This window comes from Cicer arietinum, chromosome 5, assembly GCF_000331145.2.
Source record: "Cicer arietinum cultivar CDC Frontier isolate Library 1 chromosome 5, Cicar.CDCFrontier_v2.0, whole genome shotgun sequence".
Taxonomy (NCBI): domain Eukaryota; kingdom Viridiplantae; phylum Streptophyta; class Magnoliopsida; order Fabales; family Fabaceae; genus Cicer; species Cicer arietinum.
The window spans coordinates 66,202,877-66,226,318 of NC_021164.2; the positions used below are offsets into that span (position 1 = coordinate 66,202,877).

The following is a 23,442-nucleotide window of genomic DNA, read 5'->3' on the forward strand; positions in this document are numbered from 1 at the left end:
GGACAATGATGGAAAGAGAACAGAACCAAGTATATCCAACGGTGAATAGTACGTAGCGAGGAACATGTGGACCAGCGAAGTACCTCAGCGTATAAATCACCATGCCGGTTGTAAGAGGAAGCGAGATCAGGTAAAACACCCACATCTCTCCCTCTCTTTCTCTTTCTCTTTATCACACACTTTAATGATATCAGCAACAATGATCGGAGAAATAGATCATAGATCGATTGCAAAATTGGAATCGCAGAAACGAGGTGGCGATTATAGCTACGCGCTCAAACTAGCACCACCTCTTGGCCCGCCACGCGTCCCTTGAAGCGGGAGCTAGCTTGATAATTTTTTGGGTCAAAAATGGATGGGACCTTTCTCAAGCTCCAAACGGCGTAGGTAGGTAGGTAGGGTTAAGTTAAGACGGTTGCCACACGGCGTTTGTTTCCGACGAAAAAAGTAGTTGTTCAATCTTCGCTTATGCTACAAGTGTTCTCCCCTGAGTCAAGTTTTCTCTTCCTTGTTGTTACCACGTTCATAAAACGCAAATGTAACTGTACGGAAGTTCTTATTTTTCCGTCGGTGTTTTAATTATTTTTTATTTTCATTTTTTTATACTAATTTTTATTATAAATTGAAGTAAATCACCAAATTAAGACTTACTTTTGTTTCGTAAAAAGAAGGATCAGCTTTTGTCTTTCATTTAATTATAATAAATAAATAACTGTTGGAAAAGGTCGATAAGTTTATTTTTTATAGTTTTTATATATTTGTTATAACTTTCTTTTTTAAATAGAATTTATAACTCCTTTCAAATTAAAAACTGTCTTCACTAACTTTAAAATATTATTTTTATATTTTTTAAAAAGTAATTTTTATTACAATAAAATAATACAAAATAGTTTATATTTTTCTTTACATTATTAAATAAATCTTCAAAATAATTTACTAGAATCAGCAACAAATGTTTATTTCTAAGAAAATGAAAAACTAAATTACGAAGACAAATTTCTAAGAAAATAAAATTGAATATAAAAGAAATTTCAATCACCGATACAGTTAAAAAGTGCCATACATTTTTATTATATAACAAAAGAAATCTATAAATCGCCTCTTATAATTAGTATAAGAAATTATAGCTGATTAATTACTTCATTTATTATATAATAACTAAGTCATTTGATTATTTAATAGATATTAAAAATTGTGAATAAATAAAAGAGATTATATTATTATTATTATTAAATTATTTTATTAAATATTAATATATTATTAATATCATAAATATATAATAAAATATTATAAATTTAAAGTAATGTAAGTAGTTTTCATTAAAAGATACAATTAAAAAATATATTAAAAATTGAAAGAGTCAGTTATTCACAATTTTTTATAAACGAATTAATTATTACATCAATAGTATTAAGAAATATACTACTAACATGTAACTAAAACTTTGAGGTTAGTTTAGTTAAGCTTAAATTAGTTTTCTGTTTCTTAATGTTTTTTAGATTTTATTTTGGCCTCTTAATTAATTTTTATTTTGGTCTCTTAATTATAGTTTTGTTAGTCACATAAGTCATTTATATCAGTTTTAATAAATAAAAAAACAGATAAGTATGTCAACTTGGATATATAAATGATCAAAACAGTTAATAGTATAATCCAGGAAATGCCGAGCCTGCAAGTCTAAAGAGTTTTAAAAGCCATCCTTCTTCATACTCATATCCATATCTAGACACCATACTTGTATCTATAATTGGGATTCATTTATTAGTATTGTTCCAGATAATTGAGATTAATTTATTTAGAGACTTAAATCCACCTCTATGTTGGTTTTGGTGATTGAATTAAATTTAAATAATTATTACCAATAAATAAGTCTTGGTGTCTATATTTTATTTATTATCTACTATTTTGATAAAATTATTATATATAAGCTAATAAAAAAATCTAAATGTAGTTGAGGTAAAATAATGTGTTTGATAAATAAAACATTAATTTTTTTTCGAAACAACTAAAAAATATATTAAATAAAACATTATTGCTACATGTTTATTTTTTTACACTTGTGTGTCACTTAATTAATTATGTACAACAATGTAGTTAATTCACTTAAGTCGATGATTAATTTAAATTAAAAAAACGTGGTTAAATCTATTAAATGATTCATCATAATTGTTAACTTAATTTAAATTAATTATCTATTAAGATGAGTTAACTATATTTTTGTAGAAAACAAGTGGATGTTGTTGAAACATTTTTGTAAAATGACAAGGCTCACAAGAAAGAAAAAAAGTTGAAATTATGACTCACCTTGCCATTATAGCTTCTGTCAAAATGAAGACATGTACCAAAGTGCTTAAACATGGTATCCTTATGATCATAAGGCAACCTAGTAACAATATCAATGTAATAACTTATAAGCAAACCTGCAAAACTCAACCCCATTCCTCTTCAAATTATTTTCTTCCATATACTCAGCAAATATATTTGCATCTCCAAGTCTTGGTTGACCAAATGTGTACACCCTTTCAAGCCTCTCCAAAAGAAACTTCTCCTCGTGCATCATCAATATTGAAGCAAATAGAATTGCAAGAGCTCCACCTAGACTATGACCAGTCACAACAAACTTTGCTTTTATCATTTCCATTCAAATGTTTATTTAGTAAATCTCTAATGGCATAATAGGCTACATGTTTATTATGACTGTGATTATTTGTTTCGATTTCTTTTGGCCAACCCATGATGTTTATTTAGTAAATATTTCGACTTGTTTATTACCATTCCGGTAGTCACCGTATGCCACGAATTTCATTTATTTATACAAGAGCACAAAAAAGTTAAGCATTAATTGAGATAGATATATAATATACCTCAAAAATTAATTTTAAAACTTACCAAGTATGTAAAAAAAACTTAATTTAAAAAGCAAAGACACAATAGACACATATTAATTATCGGCCCTTTCAAAAGAAACTAATTAAGGGGTGTGAACAAAAATATATATTTTCTCTGACTCACAATAATTAATTAATTTACAAAAAAATTTGTCTTAAAATTGATGGCCTTTTCAACTTTTAATACATTTTTTACAACTGTATTTTTAATTAATACTATTTTCACCACTTCTAATGTAATATTTTCTACTATGTATTTATGATATTGATAATTTATCTATATTTAACAACAATAATTTATTAAAAGTAATATTATTTTTTTTATTTTTATTTTTTTCTTCTCTTTAATATGTATGAAATGATTCAATTATTATGGGATAAAATTAATAATTAAGAAGAAGAAAAAATCTAATTGGCTAAATTACATTCGTAGTCCCTTAACTTAATTTCAAGTAACGTTTTAGTCATTTACCTTTTTTTTTTTTCCGATTTGGTCCTTTATTTTAATTTTAAGTGATAATGCGATATTTTATGTTTTAAAATTTCAACAATGTTATCCTTTTTTATACAAAAATAAAAAAAAAATTCAATCAAAACTCATAAAATTAATTATATTCTTCAATATAATACAAATTTCATCAAATTCGTTCGTAACGCAAATCTTCAAATAAACTCATATTTTCATACTTTATTTGATATTTTTAGAAATAAATGACTAAATCGAAAAGAAAAAAAAAAAGATAAAAGACTAAAATTAAGTTAAGGGACTGTAATTTAACCAATCTAATTATATATAACAGAGTTTTTATAATACAAATTTATACCTTCCGGTGATTTTGAACATATCACATAGAAAAGCTTGATTCTCATAAGATGCTTTAGAAAGCCATCATACACAAAGCGAGCATTTTATCGGGTCTTTAAATTCATGCTTTTATCCAACTTAATAATATTATTGAAACGTAAAATTTCATATAAAATAAAATATAAATACAATATTTTCATATTCAATAAAAAATAAAATTTTATCTAATGTATTTTATACAATATTATATTTATGTTCTAATTTGTGTAACAATAATTTACTCTTCTCTAAATGACCAACATTTGACACATAATCTGCTGAAATTTTATTCATTATAAACATCAAAGGCTAATTAACCGTAGACAGTTTTTCGATAAAATAAAATTTATAAAAAAATAAATAAATAAAAAACTTGAAATAATCCAAATTTAGCATCCAATCAATTGTTATATGAATTCTAGTAGGTCACACCACCTATATAATATACATTAACATCCAATCAATAATAAATAAGAATGTGTAAAGTCTATTTAAAAATGAATGTGAAGTCTTGTAAAAAATGAATTTTAAGAGTTTGATCAGAAAATAAATTTATAAATGAAAGATATATTCCAACTTATAAGTTGTGAATTTTATAAGAATAATTTAAGTTTAATATAAAAATCAATGTAGTTGAGCTATTGATTGGACCCACCATTTATATATAGAAACTTGTCAAAACCAGTAGTAGGTTGAGCACTTAGTGAGAAGGTGTATCAACTAAAGATAAAGTTAAATATAAGCATACAAAAAGCATTTAAAAATTTGACAAAAAAAAGTAATTAAGAAGACAACCTCGGAGAAAGTTCAAAACGATCTTGTAAACGTTATAGTGGCCACAAACCAGGTTCAAAAACAACTCAATTGTTAGGCCAATATATTTCAATGGATAAGCAACCAACTACAACAAAGTTGGTGCCAGCAGCGGAACAAACACGAGCCACTTGTGTACAAAGTTTTTTGTGTGTAACTTAGTAGTACAAAATAAGACCTCAAATAGTTGAAAGAACCCCAATTTTTTGGGATTCATGAACATAAATCGGGTAGCGGAAAATATTTCAGAACTGCGATACATGAGACAGAAAAGTTAGCAAAGGAACAAAGAGAGATTGGAGAATCGTATGTTTAATAATTAGAAGAGGATGTACATTGAGAGACTTAAAGAAGGTAAGAAGGTTAAGGAAAAAAATCTAAAATCTCCTATAATTAATACATCAAATTAAGTCTCCGATAATTGATACAAAAATATCATATACTATATATGTGAAATACAGCCTTTCTGATTTATTTTTGTTTTTGTTTATATTTTATAGTTTAATTAAAATAAATAATATTAATAATTAATAATAATTATAATATCTGAAAGACTGATTCAGTAAGTTTTAATTAAAATGTAAACCTCTCTTCAAATACAAATATATAATATGAACTTTTAATAGTTCCTTTTTTTTATCCAATTAATAGTTCCTTTAATAGATAGTAAGGAATTTATTTACATGTATTTATTGATCATATTTAGACTTTCTGTCAGATTAGTGTAACTATCTTTATTAATCTAGTAAATAGTAATAACAAATTCTTACACTTAAGTCGTTATAAAATGATCGTCATTTATTCATTTTAACTGTAAATTAATTGACAGTTATAACACCTCACATCACTCTTATACACTCAAATCAGTCTCATACACTTATTAATTGTCACTTTACTCTAAAATAGTAATTTCACGAAATAAAATAAAAATAAAAATTAAAAAATTAATTATATTTAGTTAAAAATTAATATAATATATATTGATTTTTTAATTAACATTTTTGTTTTTATTTTATTTTAAAATAGTAGTCATGTACACCTCAAAATTTCATACACTAATTTAAAAACATCATTCTATCTCTATCTGTCTATTTGATTTATATTATCAGTTTAACATATCATTATTTTTATCTCTCAATATGTATATACTTTCAATCAAGCATTTTTTATTTCAATATTACTCTAAATTAATAGTGTATGTACAACTTTAAAATCAATATTACACCATACCCAATAGTATGAGAACCCGACCGAACATGTCAATTGGTTAAACTAAGAACCAGCCTTTCATCTGATTCTATTGACCTCAAATCCGTTCAGATAGTAATTTTATAAAAAACTGCTAGGAAAAAAAAAATGTTTTACATTTTTCAAGTACTTTCAGTTACTTTTAGTGGCCATATTGAAGTAAATTAATGATAAAGCTATATATATAATTAGAACAGATTGATACTAGAATAGTGCACTGCAAAGGTGGGAGGTAATAAAATAGTAATTCTATTTATAAATATTATTGTTATAGTTGCAAATAAATATATTATGACATTTTATATGTAATATAGTATGAATTTGGACACATTTATGTGAAGTTAACTTATCAAGTTATATTGTTTCGAATTTTATGTTATTTTTTGTTTAATATTATTTAATATATTATATTAAAATGTTAAAAAATAATATCTTATTACCATTATTTTTACCTTTGTTGAATTTTGAAATGGTACTTCCACCGGTTGAACGTCTAATTTTTTTTTTTTTTAATATTGATCTTGTTCTTTATTTATGATATTTTTCAATAATTATTATTTTTTTCGTCACAAAATAATTGTCGTATTCGACTATTTCACATAAATTAAAAAACATAATAAATAAAAGAGATATAACAGTGATTTATTAAACTATTCTCATTAATTATTATTATATTCTAATTATTATAAATGTAAAGTGAAGGAAAGATAAATTGATAGTAACATAGATTATTAATTAGAGTTTAAAATTGTTTATAGTTATAGAGATTTTAAAGTTGAGTTAATTAATTAAATAAATAAAGATAAAAATACTTTATAGTTATCATCTACATCTTAATTTTTCAAATATGACAAAAAATAAAATACTTATAAAAGACCAAAATGGGATGGAGTACATGTTTGTTCCTTTCCGTTTGTCATATAAAAAAATAATTAGTCTAATATGGACTATGTCAGCCGGTTGAAGGCTGCAATTCAATAAATAAAATTGTAATTTAGTTTATTTTCATGCTTTATTCTTAACGATGAAGGACGTTGTTTCTGTCCAATATATCTACCCAACAATTCCATTCAATTTCATAGATTTTCCTCTCATCTTCCTTAAACTAATACCACAACAACTCCAAAAGAAACCCCGTCAACCTCGGATTTTTATAAAACCAAACCCCTGTTTTTCCTCTGATTCTCCAATATTCCTGTTTTATTATTTTTCCAACATCCTAATAATATAACTTTCCTAAATTCACGATTTGCCTATAAACAATTAAACATGTCAACCACAATATCTTCCTAAGGATATTTTTCCAATCCTCCTTTACTTCTCAAATCATTCATTTCCTTATTTTCTGCTGCTTCAACATATTCTTTCATTGCGCCCAATTCCTTTTGGAACAACACCACCAAATCCATGTGAGTCATACATAGTTTTTTATCTTTTATATTTTCTTTTGTTTTTTGTGATAACTGTAGTCATGATTGCGCCAATGATTGTTGAAATTGAAACTTTTATGTTTATCCTTCTAAATAATGATAGATACTTATTTTGATTTGTTGTAATATAATTGTGGTTTTTGAAAAAGGATATAGTTCGTGAGTATATTATATTCACACAAGGTTCCAATAATGCAACAACAACAACATCGTATGGATCAACATGACGAGAGTCACACGAAGAATCATATGAGAAAATCGGCATCTGAAAAAACCAATGCCAAGGTTAATGAAGTAATATCCACAAAGAGGATTAATTCAGTGCCACAAAACAACACTGAACCATTAGATGAAAACACAATGGCATTATTGTCTGATTACAAGAGGAAAATTCAAGAATCAGAGGCTGAATTGGAAAAGCGAAAAGAATCCGAATCGAATTTGTTTGATACATTGGTGATGCAAACAAAACAGCTTGAGCAGAACAAGATTTTGCTTGAAGAGTCAAGGCTTGAGATTTCTTCTCTTGAAGAAAAATTAAAGACACTTCAATTAGGTTCAAACCAAACCAACAATATCAAAGGCTTAGAGGGTATGAAAGTAATTGAACAAGAGTTACCAAAAAAGAAGTTAAATGAAACTCAAGATGAACCATCTATGAAGGTGAAAAATTTAGTTGAAGAATTGGATTTACTTAAAAGCGAATTGATATCGGCAACAAAAGCAGAAGAAAATAGCAAGAAAGCTATGGATGATTTAGCATTTGCATTAAAAGAAGTAGCAACAGAAGCTAATCAAGTGAAAGCGAAATTAACCTTAAGCCAAGTCGAACTAGAGCACACGAAAGGAGACGCCGAGCGTTGGAAAACAATGTTGGAAAACACAGAAGAGAAGTACAAAGAGCTTCTTGATGTGACAAGAAAAGAAGCTGATAGGTTCAAAAACACGGCCGAGCGATTGAGATTAGAAGCTGAAGAATCACTTTTGGCATGGAATGAGAAAGAAACTGAGTTTGTGACTTGTATTAAAAGAGCTGACGAGGAAAGGTTGCTTGCACAACAAGAAACAACAAGACTACTTGATTTGCTCAAAGAAGCTGAGAATAAAACAAAGGTTTCAAAAGAAGAGAATCAAAAGCTGCGTGATATACTAAAACAAGCTTTGAATGAAGCTAATGTAGCAAAAGAAGCTGCTGAAATTGCAAAAGCTGAAAATGCTAGACTACAAGATAGTCTCAGTTTGCTTGTTCATGAGAATGAGACGTTGAAAATTCATGAAGCTGCATCATTTGAGAATATCATCGAGTTGAAAAGAATGCTATCAGAATCATCAACAAAAGAGTTTAAAAATGAAGATATTGAGAAATCGACAACAAAGGAGGATAAGGAATCGGGTAAAAAAGCGAAGGCGCATAACTCAGGCGATCATCATAAAGAACATAGAGAATCAAAGAGTTTAAGCAAAACTTTTAGCCTTAATTTAAAAGACATGATAACAACACATAAGCAACAACACAAAGTGGGAAATGAATTAGAGGTTAACAAAGATATTAGAGAAGATGATACGTTAAGGGGTTCAATATTCGATGAAGTTGATTCATCTGATTCGGAATCGCATCATGATGTGGACATGGGAATTCCAGATGATTTTGAACATTATGACGAATCGCATTTTGATGAATCTGAGGGTGATAGAAACAACAGAAAAAGTAAAGCTTTGTTGAAAAGATTTGGTGATCTTATAAGGAGAAAAAATACTAATCATCATTTTCACCGAAAAGAACTTTCCCATGAGGAACATCTACAAACGTAATGCAGATTCTTCAAGGATAAAATACTATTAGACTGTATTGTAATAATGTTTATATTGTTTTACTTTGTATTTGTTTGATGTGTACATAGTTTCACAGATTATGCATACACCTATTTTGAGACCTCATTCTTGTGAAGTTGATAGAGTATATGCAATATGATTATTAATATACAACTGAGTATGTACATGTAGGGAGTCATGTGTTGAAAATTGACTAATGCAACTTTATGCTAGTCGTCTTCATATTGCAAATTATGGCTCTAGCTCAATCTTACATTTGATGATAAATATTAACTAATGTAGGCTCCAATTTCTTGTGTCAAACCAATTTTTTTTTAAGTGTGCAAAATAAAAGAGTTACAATTCTTCACTTCATTAATAGAAAATATTAGGATTCACATTTAAGAGCACTAAATACATGAGTAGGCATACAATTCAGAAACATAAGCCGTAAGACAAAAGGAAAATCAACACTTTCTGCATCAACATTTACTAAATCTTTAACCAATTCAGTGTTATATATTTTTAACTCTTTTGCTAGTCCTTTAATATTAATCACTTATTTGTTATTAAATTTTAATCAAAGTACAAGATATATGATCAAATTAGAAGGAGAAATGTTATATATTTTATCCAACTCTTTTGCTAGTCCTTGACTGTTGGTGATGAGAGATGCAGATCGAGTTCGTTTACGGTTAAATTTTTACAACATTTTAAGGTCTAAACGAAATTTCACAAAAACAAAAAAAACAGAGAAAGTCTAAAGAGAATTGACACACCCTCTCTTATTTTTCTTAAAAACGCCATATCATGTATTCGTTATATATGTACCTATCTGTCATAGTTAACTTCTACATCAAATAGTATGAGACTTTGATTAATTATTTAGATAAAATGATTTTTATACTGCAAACTTTTAAAGAATAATTTTTGAATGCCTTTTCATACCAATTCAGAGAAGATTGAGTTGATTGGTTTCACATTCCATATAAATTTATTAAGTTATTTTTCTTCCAAAATAGTATTAATTTACTTCTTTCGGTCTATAATAATTGATTCAATCCACAATTTCATATAAATTTAAATAAATAAAAATAATAATAATTTTATTAAAATATTTTTATCAAGGTGTATTCACCATAATATTAATGTAAAATAAAAAAATATTAAATTTAAAGCAATGTTTATAGTACAAATTAGACTATACATTATTAATTAAAAAATAACATTTATTTTTAGAAATAACGAGTAATTCATTACATAGCAGAAAGAATATTAAATATATAAATATTTATTTTCACTGATTAAATAAATAGATGTCGACAGTTTTTTTTATCATGTTTTATACTTTATTATTATTATACCTTTAAATTGATACCTAAGATTAGTGCCCAAAAAAATTTGATACCTAAGCTTAATCAGTGATAAATTAGGTATGAAACACGTTTAGAATACGGACGGGTCATAGAATAAAATATTACCATGGGCTTTGTTACAAAAATTCAAAGAAATCACTCATTACTCCTTCCATTGCAAAATAGTTATCGGACGGGACATGATGTTTCTAATCTTGTACCCCAACAGCCATATTAGGAGCAGGAAAAATATCTTATCCAGAACACCACGTGATTCGCATGAAATTGTGTTTTTAAAAAAGTTGCTTACGTGGCAAGTAGGTGTATTGTATTTCCGTACACCGCTACCACATAGAAGCATATCTCGACACGTTTGCTTCTTCCCACAAACCGCAGCATATAGTAATATAAAGTTGCAAACAAGCAACCGAATATATTCACTTGGATTGGGTCATTACCTTCATCTATTATTCTTCTTCTGCTTCCAGTTTTTATTTACCAATTGAATTGTAAAATTCGCTTTCTCTCTCTCTCTCTCTCTCTCTCTCTCTCTCTTTAATTTCAGAGACAATGACATCTTCGGTGATTGAAGGTGGACACGATGAGGGTAAACACGAGTCTTCGGATTTGATCATTAATCCAACGGCTGTAAACCTTTCAGTTCCTAGTGAAACATTTTTGAAAGCCGCGATTTCTCTCAAGGATGAGGCACGTGTTGATAAATTGTAGTTCGTTTCATTTTCTTGTTTGGGTTTTGCATTTTAGAGTATTGGAATTGATTTTGAAAAGGAAAAATGTTACTAACATAGTGAAATTATTTATGGGTATGCAGGTGGTGGAGGTGAGTTGGAATCGGCGAGAAGTGGTTGATCCAACGGTTTATACGGGTCTTCTTGGCACGGCTTTTACTTGCCTGAGATCGTATGAGGTGACCGGTTGCCATAAGGACTTGCTGTTATGTTCGGAGATTGTTGACACATGTGCCACTCTTGCACGTGCCTCCCTCAGGTACTCTTTACTCTTTTTTTTTATTTGGGTGCCACTCTTAAGTATAAACTTATCTTATCCCAAAAAACAAAACGTATAAAGTTATCATTAGGAGTCAATTTTAATTGGTTTTAAATAGAAATCTTTTTGTGATTACGTTTTTAATTCACATTTTATGTATTTATGGTATGTTTTCTATTTTCATAAAATAATTCTTCTTTTAACACATCTATGAAATTGGGAAAATTAAAAATAAAATGCAAATAACACCATTATTTATTTTATTTTTTGGAATATCTTCTTGCGTGTATGCAGTTAGTATAATTATATTTTTTTGATGAATTAGATTTTTTTTTTATTAACAGCATAATTAGAAATTTAGAGTACAAGCTTATTTGCAAGGTAAAGTGTGATTGATAATTGAATCATAGATAAATAAAATTGAGTTAAGATAATTAAATGAATTTACATTTTTCTTTTTTTTCAATAGTAAATAGTGGTATAAATGGGAAATTCCTATAGAAAAGGGTACCTAAAGTAACTTTCAAGCAATTTTGGAAGATTCCTGACTCCTGGATTCAATATTGATTAGGTGAATAATGATTACTACTTAATTTCATCTCTAAATATAGGTGTGCATTAAAAGATGTTAATTGACAAGTTCTTCCAAAATAAAATTCATAGTAGTATTATTGAATAAGTTAGACTAAGTAATTCCCTGAATATAAGTGCGTGTTTAAAAAAAAAAAGTCAATTACAAGATTGTTCAACTTGCATAAACAACTTTTTCTTCAAATTACAAGATTGGTCATTTCAATTTATCTCTTTTTTTTTTATTAAATTAAATTAAATTAAAGTTCTATCTGATGTCCTTTTCATCGTATTGATTTTTATAAACAATGCAGCTATAGTGTGAAACAAGTACTTTAATTAAATCATAATTGTCTTTTACTAAATCTCTAACCAAAATATGTTAACACAATTTGCTAGTCACCCAAACACTTACCTACATGAATTGAGTTTTAAATAGCCTGTTTGAACGTAACCGAAAGAAAAAACAGATATAACTAACAAAATTAATATATTAATTACACTTGACTACTTGTTGCAGACACGTGACATTTTTGTGTGGTAGAGGAGGCGTATATGCACTTGGAGCTGTTGTTGCTAATTACATGGGGGACCTCAATAAGCGTGACTTGTTTTTGGGTCTATTCGTTGAGGTAAGATCAATATTCAATAGTAGTAACACTCAATTCCTATGTCACACCTGCACATTTGGCCCTTATTAATCAATCCACCGTCAGCTGACCTCTTGTTTGTTTGAATTTTAGTATGAAACAGACAGTAATTTGTCTCTAAACATAAGGACTAAAGTCCAAATTAATATGGAATTTGAATTTGAAATTTGATTCAATTGGATTTTTTTATTTAGCTTCACAAGCTCTTAGATGAACATTTCTCCATAATCTATCATGATGGGCCTGCTTACTAAAATAAGTTTGTGACCACATGGAAGTAGGAGTGTAGGACCAATAATGGGATTAGTCTTGATCATTTTTCAAAATTGAGGTAGAAAGAATTATTATTAATAAAAGTAATATCAATGATTATTTTTCAAACTTACTATTGTTTGAGAGGATTTGATTCCATCAGAAAGTTAAACTCTTTTAACTGAGCTAACAGCTCACAGACTAATTTGATCAGTTATATGCAGCATTATAATACAAAAATCTGACCATCCCTTACCATTAATAAGCAGGTTGCAAAAGAGAGAGCCTTGCCTATTGGACCCGAGGAAGGCGGTTTCGGAATGTCATACGATCTTCTATACGGACGAGCTGGATTCTTATGGGCCGCATTGTTTGTAAACAAACACCTAGGAGAAGACACAGTGCCCAAAGATATTCTAATGTCTATTATTGATGCAGTATTGGCTGGTGGTAGAGCAGGAGCTTCTGATATTAAAGACTGTCCATTGATGTATAGATGGCATGGGACTAGGTACTTAGGTGCAGCAAATGGTGTTGCTGGTATTCTTCATGTGCTCCTTCATTTTCCACTTCCAAGTGAGGATGCTGAAGATGTTAAGGGAACTTTGAGATATTTGATAAGTAAACGTTTCCCTCACAGTGGAAATTACCCTTCAAGTGAAGGGAATCCAAGAGATAAGTTGGTGCAGTGGGGTCATGGTGCAACTGGAATGGCCATTACATTGTCTAAAGCAGCACAGGTAATGAACTAGTTTCCAAAACAAATTGTGATTCACTCAAAAGATAATACATAACTGTTTCAAAATAGAGATGAAAATGACAGTTCTTTAATTGAAAATAAAAACAAAGACAAAAACAGGATATATGTTATGTGTTTTCAATGACACATTGCGTAATTTGTAGTTGTAGGCTCTATATATATACCATGTGACAACAACTTTGGATATATGTTATGTGTTTGCAGGTTTTTCCAAGTGACAGAGAACTACGAGATGCAGCAATAGAAGCAGGGGAAGTTGTGTGGAAAAATGGATTGGTGAAGAAGGTAGGACTTGCTGATGGTGTATCCGGAAACGCCTACGCCTTCCTTTCCCTCTACAAACTAACCAAAGACGCTATATATGTGGAGAGGGCAAAATCATTCTCTTGCTTCTTGTATGATAATGCTAGAGTTCTTGCAGCTGAAGGGCAAGATGTTATGGGTGCCAATGGTTACTCTCTCTTCCATGGACTTGCTGGGACAGCATGCCTCTGGTTTGATTTGCTTGCACCTGCTAATTCTAGGTTTCCAGGGTATGAATTATAGATGGTTTTATAGAGATAACTGTTATTTTGTAATGGGAATATATTGTGTGAATATATGGCATGTTGGTCATGGGGTCTGATGGTATTGATTAAATGATGATGTGTACTAAAATATTGGATAATATAAGACTTGTTTTATTACATACAAAATTACCTTGCCCTCTTGATTAAAGTAGCAACTGGTAAGTGTCATGGTGTTTGTGTACTGATATAAAATGGAGATTAAGAGCTACCACATCGGAAAAGGTGAAACTCTCGTGCCCGTTAGAGTAAGTGTATTTTTTAATTGAAAGTGGGATTCTTAAATTGATGAAATCTACATTTTATGGCTTTTGAGAAATGTTGAACTGCACGAGATATTTTAAAAACAATAATAACATATTTACACCTCAATTTTTTCTACATTTATTAAACGGGTATTTTTCCTTATCGTTTTTTCAATTTAAACTCTTTATATATCCTTCATTAAAACTTATAAAAACATTTTTTTTATATAAGAAGTCGCATCCCTTTCATGTGTTTGTCATATTTTTTAACAAATAATTATTAAGTTAATAAATAAAAAATAAAAAATAATTAATCACATTAATTAAATCAAATAAAATATATTAATATAGTTAAGTAGATAACAAATAATCATTAAATTAATAAATAAAAAATAAATAAAATTAAATAAATATATTAATGTAGTTGAGTAGATATAAAAAAAATAACGTTTTATAATTTCTAACAACTTCCTCTATTATATTATATTTTATTAATAACTTTTTATTTATTTTACATTTTAATAAATAAAAAATAAATAAAAATATTAAATTGCATTAATAAAATCTAATAAAATATATTAAATTAAAAAAATACATTACATAACAAAAAGAAAATACATTTTCATATATATGTTTAACATGATATTTGTTTTTCTATTACTCGTACATTTTTACCTACATCGTCAGAGTTAAATATTTTTTAAAACTATTTTAATTTAATAAAATTAATTTTTATAGTTAAATATTTTTTAAAACTATTTTAATTTAATAAAATTAATTTTTATTGTTCTTATATGTATATGTCAGATGTATTTTTTTTTAATTTAATATATTTTATTTTATTAATATTTATTTATTTTATTAAGATGTAAAATAGAAGAAAAAAATTGTTAACAAAATATAATGGAGTTGCTAATTTATTTGTAATAGACTACAAAATAGAAAAAATATAAAAAACTTAACAATTAATTATTTATTAAAAAAATATAGTAACACACGTGGATGTATCCCTAGGATGAACATCTTTAGCATAAAAAATGAAAATAATTCAAATGGTCCTGCCTGGATAAATTTTAATGTATATATAGTATAATGAAGAGCTGCCTTGATAAATTTCAATGTATATAGTATAACGAAGAGTTTTGATTAAAAAAATATATATAAAAAAAATCTTCTATCAAATTAATAATACTAACAACACATTATTTATCATTCTCTTTGCATTATTTATTCTCTTGTAAAATATATATTGATCTTATTATTTTATGTAAAACTTATTTTCAAAGATATATACACCCAATGCAGTGTACAATAATACATTTTTCTTGAGAATGATGATGGCAACGACAATAAGTGGTAGAACAGCATATTGACAACGGCGATTAACCATTTGTGTACTGTTACACATAAAATAATCTACCACTACACAATCTATCACTACCACTGCAACCGGAAATAGATCCAAGACCTTAGGAAAAGGTAGAGTAATTTTAGTGTTTATGCGTCTCTTATAATGATAATTAAAATATTGAGAGAAATATGAGATATAAATGTGAATTAAGAAAGATAGAGAAAAAATCACTCTATTTTTTCCTCCTTTAAAGAAAAGCATCGCTATCCTGCTGCAATCATCAGCGAAAACATCGTCAATCAATTTTTATATAGATTTAATTAATTTGTAGCTTTCTAGACTATTTGAAAACTTTTAAAAATAGGTTTTGTGATTGAGTTCCTAAACTTAATTTTGTTTTAAGTTAAGTTCTTCCGTTAAATAAAATTTACGCAACAGTTGGTCAATATATTTTTTTTTAATATTACAAAAATTAAATAATTGCCTAAACATATTATACCTTTTCCTCTCCCCTTTAACAATAACATTATTTATCAAAGATCAAATCCTCAACAACAAATTCATTTACACTATTATTGTTTTCATTTCCACTTGAAAAAACTCTAGTGGTGCTGCTGCATGTTTCCTTCATTCACGAGTGCATCTTTAGCTGCAGCACCCCAATTGAATATCACGACAGAGGAAGAAGCAGGAGCAGGCAAAGAAGAAAGAATTAGGAAAATTCAATTCAACATTTTTACCCTTGAGATCAAGCGCAGCTACATCATAAGCAATAGCCAACATCTAAGGCATTGGAACTTTTCAGAATCAAATTCTGTTTGGTTTGTTTAGGTTCACGAATTAAAGAAGGAGGTTTCACACTATGAATCTTGAAAATGTGTTTCACACAATAACATAGTTGAATCTAAAAAAGGAGAGAAGAGGTAATGTGTTTAGTGATTTAATTAATCTTTTGTAGTATTGAAAAATATAATAAAATCATCAATTTTCCTCGAAATATTTTTTTTTAAATATCTATGAGGATGGAGATACAAATACTTCACTATTTTTGAATCACTTATACTTTATAACATCATAGCAGTCCTAGGTTATTTCGTTCACGAGTGAGCAATAATTCAGGGCATATTTATTTTATTTTTGACTAAAGGGGCATATTTATTTGGTCTGTCTAAAGCTGTACTATAAATTTATGAGTTTTATTTAAATTATATTTTAGTTGGAACCATCTATTTGAATTATTAAAAGATAAATAATTTTTTGTGCATACCAATCCCTCTAAAATTATTAATACAGACCATTTATTATATAGCTAAGTACGAAAATTATAATATTGTTTTAAGATGCATATTTTAAAATTTTAATATTCGAATACATAATATGAAAAAGAGGTTAAAGTCCAGCTAAGCTGAGTAGTGAGCACAAAAAATCAACGACAAAGATATGTGAGAATCTCCTAACCCCAATTTATAATAGATGCCCCCAACTTGCTCTTTTGATGTAATTACATTCACAACATTCTTGTACGCACGCGTCTCTCCTTCACTTCACTTTCACTCTCTTCCCGGAAACGCCAATTAAACGAACTTTCTTGTCCTTCGCAATCCCATAGATAGCGTAGCATAAATCAAATTGCACAATGGCCCCACATCCACCTTGCCTCTCTTTCTATTCACTGTCCACCTCATTTTCCTCTATTCTTTTCATTCTTTTGTTTATGATTTGAAATAATTAGATTAATTGAGTGGTTTATATATCCTTTTTTAACAAAATTCAACGAAATATCACACTTTGAAAAATATATACTAAAATAGCATTTTTTAGGAGATCGCATCTCCACCATGCGATCATTATTTTTTTTTTGCAGAGATTGTATCTTCGAATGAGACTATCTATAAACTTTTAATTTTTTTTTTAATTTTTTAACTATTTTGTCGTAGGAGGAGGGACCATCTATAAATTTTTAATATTTTTTTTGAGATTAATTGCAATTTTGGTCTCCATATTTTACTGAATCGTGAAAGTAGTCCCATCATTTTATTTCTCTTCAGTTTTGGTCCAAAAACAGAAATTTGGTCCAAAACTTGATGAAATTTCATTTTTCTTTTGCGTTTATTTAAGTCACATCATGTCTCAAGATCTCATGATGCAACAATTGTACTAGAAATCTATGATCATAAATGGTGTAGTGCGACTTTAAAAAATTATACTTCATCAAATTTTAGACCAAAATTTTGTTTGGGACAACAAAACTGAGAGAAATAAAATGGAGGGACTACTTTCATGATTCAACTAAAATAAAGGGACCAAAACTGCAATTAAATATTTTTTTTTAATCAAATTAGTTCTTTATGTTTGTAGACATTATAGTACTGAATTATTTTTAATCATAATTTCATTTCAATCATTTTTAGTTATAAATTTTTAATATTTTATGACGAGTTTTGTTATCGATCATATAAAGAACAAAATAATAAATTTTCATGTAATTTCATGATCCCGATTAAGAGAATTTCATGTTTAATTTTAGGAACTACAATATATATCTCACTGAAATTCTATCTCATTTAATCGTTTTTTTTTTTAAACTTAGATTGATGGTTTATGTTCTTATTGTTATTGCAATCAAAACTCCTTGAGAATTACATGAATGACGAGTTTATCGAAAATTTGGAAGAATTTTAGATTTCAATTGTACTAGTTTTAAAATTGAATCATCAGTGTAAATATTTACAAATATAATATACAAATTTGATATCAAAAGAAAGATAAATAATCAATTTGATACAAAAAGAAAAAAGATAAAGATAAAGAATTAATATGTTATTTTCGTGTAATTTAAAAAAACACATAATGTATTTTGTCTAATTTTATTGATATGATAAATTTTGTGAAAAATGTGTCAATAAAATTAAAGAATAGATAAATGAGATAATTTATAGTTATACTATACAATATAAGCATCAATTGGACGTTGCACCAATCACATTCAATTGAATAGAATAAAGTTTCATATTTTGTTTCAATTTCAAAATAAGGTCACAAATTAGTAGATACTCTAACAAAAAAATATCAAACATCTAATTAGGCACGATATATTGACCATTTTGGCGTTGAAATTCAAATGTTAGATGTTACCACCTAGATGCCAACAAAAATTTGTTATTACTAAAGTTGAATGTAAATGTCGGGTTGTTGTTGATGTTGCTCATGACTACCAAGTCACTGTAAACATCCAAAAAATTATATTTGCAAGATGAAACATTGGTCATGAAGTAACTGTATATTGGTGCACAAATCAAATAGTATTAGCTCAATGTAAAAATATATAGAATCTAAAAATTACAATTATCATTGATGTAATAACTTGTTAATGTGGTATCATAATTTGTTTACTGTACAACAGTTATGTTGAATACGATAACTATCGATTGACAAATTTTGAAGTAGAAATTACAATTATGCTATGAAGATATTGATTGTTAATACACATTCAAATGTCATAAGTTAAAGAAATATATAATTTGTAAATGGATTAGATGATAATATGTAAAATAAATATAACTAGATATTTGTTGTTATGAGTATGATGTTTCAAAGATGATATGTTCATGTATAAAGTATGATGATATTATTGATATCAAGAGATTTGCGACTAATTTTAGTTCTTTAAATTAAATAATTTATCTAAAATAAATGATATCAATTATTAATGATTAAATGAATGAATGATTGATATTTTCTGCACACGATTAATTATGAGTTATTATAATATCAACAAATGATTCATTCATTCTATCAATTTTTCACTTTATAAGATGAGTCAAATTCTATTTAATTTAAAATAAAATATGATGATATTATTGATATAAAGAGATTGGTGCCAAATTTTCGTTCTTTAAACAATTCACTTGAGACAATAAAATAAATGATATCAATTATTGATAATTAAATGAATGATCGACATTATGTACACATGACCAATCGTGCGAGACTATAATATTTATTTGATTCATTCACTTTATCAAATTTTCATTTAAAATAAACTGTCTCATTCAATTTAAGATATTTTTAATACGAACATAATAAAAAATTACATCCCTCTCTCCAAATAAATATGTATACCTTTATTATAAAAAAATACATACAAAAATTGCATGTATAATAATCAAACATGATATATTCATCACATTCAACGGAGGATTTTGAATTGAATTTGAACACGTTTGTCTATAATAATATACCGATTAAGATGATCGAATACAGCTCCATCAAATACTCCTGTATGAGACAAATTAATATTTTTTTTGAGAAGCCAAAGAAAATTTGGACGAGACAAATTAATTAAATTTTAGATGTTAATAGGGACGGTCATATAAAATTGTGATTTTTTCCATTAGAATCTATCAGAAACCACGTCGGATCAACTTGTTTTTAGTTCGTAAGAATTTGAGCCAGTAGATTGTGAACACGTGCTACTTATGTCATTTCTGTTTTAGCCCTCTTTGTGAAGGCACATTGAAATTCCACTTGTAGATATAAATTGCAACAAAGCTAAACATCTTTCATTTTCCCATTGAAATTTTTGAGGCCAAAAATAAAGGAGATTTTCTACATATAGAGGGAGAATATTGTTCAATTTGCTAGCTCAGATATTCTTCAACACAAAAACACTCTTAATTGGCTGTTGTAAATTGTAATATTATTAATATAAGAATGGAAGAAAGGTATGAGATTATTAAAGGTATTGGGTCAGGGAACTTTGGGGTAGCAAAGCTTGTAAGGGAGAGACAAAGTGGTAAACTATACGCTGTCAAGATCATTGATAGAGGCCTCAAGGTTTGTAGTTTTCTTTTTGTTTTTTTCACTTAATTTCTTTGCCTATGTATGCTGTTTTTGTCTTAGGTTATCTTAGGCTTTAAGTTATATATTTTTGGCCTAAAGTTATATGCATGTATGTTATCTAGTACTTTGGAATATAACAATTTGAGTGTTGCAGATTGATGAGCATGTGCAAAGGGAGATTATAAATCATAGGTCCTTGAAGCATCCTAATATCATTAGATTTAAGGAGGTAAGAACTTTTTTTTTTTTGTTATTACTTTCTCCAAACTAGTAAAGAGAATGGGAGCATAATTTTTGTATTTGTTAGTTGTTGCAATTTTTTTCTTTCTTTCTAGATTAGGTGGAACTTGTGAATTTGATCTTTAACTGTAGTAATATTTATTATGATTAAGATGAAATGGAAAATGATTGCAGGTTCTGTGTACTCCAGCTCATCTTGCTATAGTGATGGAGTATGCTGCAGGGGGAGAACTATTTGAAAGAATATGCAGTGCTGGTAGATTCTGTGAGGACGAGGTACATCAAATTTTTTTCCCTAACAAATTTAGCGGCAAAATTTATACACATTAAAGTGAAGAAAAAGAGGTATCTAGTGTCCGAACCTGCACGCCACCATATCAAATATTTTTGCAGCTATCATTTAAATTGTATATATGAAACATATTAGATTTATTATAATTGATGATTATTATCATAATTGAAAGTTCAGTTGACTTAATTATAGTGCTTTTGTCCATGAACCCATTATATTAGTTATGTAATTTATTTACCACTAATTCGACAAAAACAAATAGGATTAGATTGCATCCACGTTACAATTTGTATTAAAGAAAGTTAAAGTGTCATTTCTAACTTTATATATCATTTTTTTATTAGTAATCTAAATTTATATCCAATACCTTAATGTTGAATTTTTCAATAGCAAGTTGTCAGATAACTTGTCCCGAAACTGTTCATCTGATGTTAACTCCTTTAACTATCATGATCATATTCAAATAATAAATGCTCATTATTATAACAAGGTTAATTTAATTTCAAAATCACGTACTAGTACATGGTATCTACCGGAAAAAAAAATGTTTCACAGTAACACATTAAATAGTCTGCATTATAAATTCTTGTGTTGCATGTATAGGCAAGATATTTCTTCCAACAGTTGATTTCTGGAGTGAGCTATTGTCATTCAATGGTATTATTCTTGTCACATTTTGCTTTAAGGGAATATTTTTCTTTAGTCCTAGAATTATTTTAGCTAGTTTAAAAAAAACAAATTTTGATGCAGGAAATTTGCCATAGAGATCTTAAGCTAGAAAACACACTTTTAGATGGAAGCTCAGCACCACAACTCAAAATATGTGACTTTGGATACTCCAAGGCAAGTACTTTCCACTTATTTTTCCATTTAATTAGTAACATATATCAAATATTCAAATGTTAGATAAAAACTGTTACCAATTGTTCTGCCTCTTTCTTTCAGTCTTCTGTTCTGCATTCTCAGCCTAAATCTACAGTAGGAACTCCAGCATATATTGCACCAGAGGTACTGTCAAGAAGAGAATATGATGGGAAGGTAATTTTTCTGCTAATTTTGATTTATTTTTTGTTAAATAATAGTTAATTTGATTTTGGTGTTATAAGAATTTGTAGCTAACATTGGCCACACAAATATTCTTTTGTCTGAGAATAGGTTGCTGATGTTTGGTCTTGTGGGGTAACCTTGTATGTGATGCTTGTTGGAGGTTATCCTTTTGAAGATCCAGATGATCCACGAAATTTTAGAAAGACAATTGAGGTTAGTTTATTAAGCAAATACATATTTGCATTATAATTATAATTAATTTCTATGTCATTTATGCCTAGTACGTACACTTCATATTGAAGATGTGTCTTGTCACTTAATTTTTTGGGGATGTTTTGACAGCGAATTCTTAGGGTCCAATATTCAATTCCAGACTATGTTCGAGTCTCCAAAGACTGTAGACATCTTCTATCTCAAATATTTGTGGCCAATCCTGAGAAGGTAAAATAATTAGTTTATTCTTAAATAAATATTTTTGTTGAATCAATAAAAATATATGGGGTTTTAATTATAACCATATGTTTCTATGTTGTTCATGCAGAGAATCACCATCCCAGAAATTAAAATGCACCCTTGGTTCCTTAATAAATTGCCAACAGAATTTGTAGAGGAAGGGAAAAGTAAGTTACAAAATGATGTGAATAATGTGGATGATTCATGTCAGAGTATTGAGGAAATACTGTCCATAATTCAAGAGGCAAGGAAACCAGGTGAGGGTCCAAGAGTTGATGGACAATTTGTTGGAGGAGGCATGGATCCTGATGAGATGGATGCAGATGATGATTTTGATAATGATATAGAAACAAGTGATGATTTTGATTTTGTGTGTGATATGTGAGTGAGTATTAGTTTTTTTGTGTTTTGTTTTGATGACCAATTGTCTCTCAAACAGTAAGATAAGATAAGATGCTTCTCTTTATGTGCATTTTGATTTTTGATTTTCTGATTAAAAAGTTAGAATAAAGGGGTATCACGGCTTTTTTGCTTTTCTTGTGCATAAATATAATATACTCTTGTTGTTTTATTATTTGGGATTTTAAACAAAATAAAGACAAATATGAAGTGGGACTATAAATAAGTGATCGATCAGTATTGCATAAAAGCAGTAGAGAACTGGTTTCTGATGTGAAAGAGGGCACTATGTATTGTATGCTGCATAACACGAGGAGGACGTGGTTTAAAGTTTGAAGCTAATATGAAAGTTATTTTTTGTTCGAGTGCTGAGTCCT

At 28.0% G+C, this 23,442-nt stretch overlaps 4 protein-coding genes across 6 annotated transcripts in view; 3 read left to right on the forward strand and 1 right to left on the reverse strand.

The window, feature by feature from the left end:
* The window catches only part of LOC101491259 (uncharacterized), a 10,132-nt gene extending 9,591 nt beyond the window's left edge, over positions 1 to 541 (reverse strand). Inside the window, exon 1 of the mRNA XM_073368840.1 lies at positions 5 to 541. Within this exon, the coding sequence (XP_073224941.1) occupies positions 5 to 145 (141 nt within the window). The 5' untranslated portion in view covers positions 146 to 541. The remainder of the gene's footprint in view (positions 1 to 4) is intronic.
* A 6,264-nt stretch (positions 542 to 6,805) lies between these two features.
* LOC101515126 (uncharacterized) lies at positions 6,806 to 9,156 on the forward strand. Of its 2 annotated transcripts, none has more exons than XM_004502348.4 (2): positions 6,806 to 7,202; positions 7,380 to 9,156. In XM_004502348.4, the coding sequence occupies exon 2, from the start codon at positions 7,416 to 7,418 to the stop codon at positions 9,033 to 9,035; it is 1,620 nt and encodes a 539-aa protein (XP_004502405.1). In that variant the 5' UTR covers positions 6,806 to 7,202; positions 7,380 to 7,415; the 3' UTR covers positions 9,036 to 9,156. The 2 variants fall into 2 exon arrangements, with proteins under 2 accessions (XP_004502405.1, XP_004502404.1); XM_004502347.4 differs by having other exon boundaries at positions 6,807 to 7,202; positions 7,373 to 9,156.
* A 1,660-nt stretch (positions 9,157 to 10,816) lies between these two features.
* Positions 10,817 to 14,325, forward strand: LOC101515678 (lanC-like protein GCL1). Its single transcript, XM_004502349.4, has 5 exons — positions 10,817 to 11,098; positions 11,223 to 11,398; positions 12,489 to 12,600; positions 13,140 to 13,610; positions 13,835 to 14,325. Exons 1-5 carry the CDS (start codon positions 10,961 to 10,963, stop codon positions 14,174 to 14,176), a joined length of 1,239 nt encoding a protein of 412 aa, XP_004502406.1. The 5' UTR covers positions 10,817 to 10,960; the 3' UTR covers positions 14,177 to 14,325.
* Positions 14,326 to 20,365: 6,040 nt separating this feature from the next.
* LOC101488437 (serine/threonine-protein kinase SAPK2-like) lies at positions 20,366 to 23,199 on the forward strand. 2 transcript variants are annotated; one of them, XM_004502350.4, is made up of 9 exons: positions 20,366 to 20,628; positions 20,789 to 20,863; positions 21,049 to 21,150; positions 21,770 to 21,823; positions 21,917 to 22,009; positions 22,112 to 22,204; positions 22,322 to 22,426; positions 22,556 to 22,654; positions 22,755 to 23,199. In XM_004502350.4, the coding sequence occupies exons 1-9, from the start codon at positions 20,506 to 20,508 to the stop codon at positions 23,049 to 23,051; spliced, it is 1,041 nt and encodes a 346-aa protein (XP_004502407.1). In that variant the 5' UTR covers positions 20,366 to 20,505; the 3' UTR covers positions 23,052 to 23,199. The 2 variants fall into 2 exon arrangements, with proteins under 2 accessions (XP_004502407.1, XP_004502408.1); XM_004502351.4 differs by lacking the exon at positions 21,770 to 21,823.
* Positions 23,200 to 23,442: the final 243 nt, after the last annotated feature.

Bases quoted from the DNA above. Each gene is read 5' to 3' on its own strand.
- LOC101515126 (XM_004502348.4), top strand. From the start codon at position 7,416: ATGCAACAACAACAACATCGTATGGATCAACATGACGAGAGTCACACG.
- LOC101515678 (XM_004502349.4), top strand. From the start codon at position 10,961: ATGACATCTTCGGTGATTGAAGGTGGACACGATGAGGGTAAACACGAG. The intron at 11,099-11,222 runs GCACGTGTTGAT...ATGGGTATGCAG, and splicing joins CGATTTCTCTCAAGGATGAG to GTGGTGGAGGTGAGTTGGAA. The intron at 12,601-13,139 runs GTAAGATCAATA...ATTAATAAGCAG, and splicing joins TTTTGGGTCTATTCGTTGAG to GTTGCAAAAGAGAGAGCCTT.
- LOC101488437 (XM_004502350.4), top strand. From the start codon at position 20,506: ATGGAAGAAAGGTATGAGATTATTAAAGGTATTGGGTCAGGGAACTTT. The intron at 21,824-21,916 runs GTATTATTCTTG...ATTTTGATGCAG, and splicing joins TGAGCTATTGTCATTCAATG to GAAATTTGCCATAGAGATCT. The intron at 22,655-22,754 runs GTAAAATAATTA...TTGTTCATGCAG, and splicing joins TTGTGGCCAATCCTGAGAAG to AGAATCACCATCCCAGAAAT.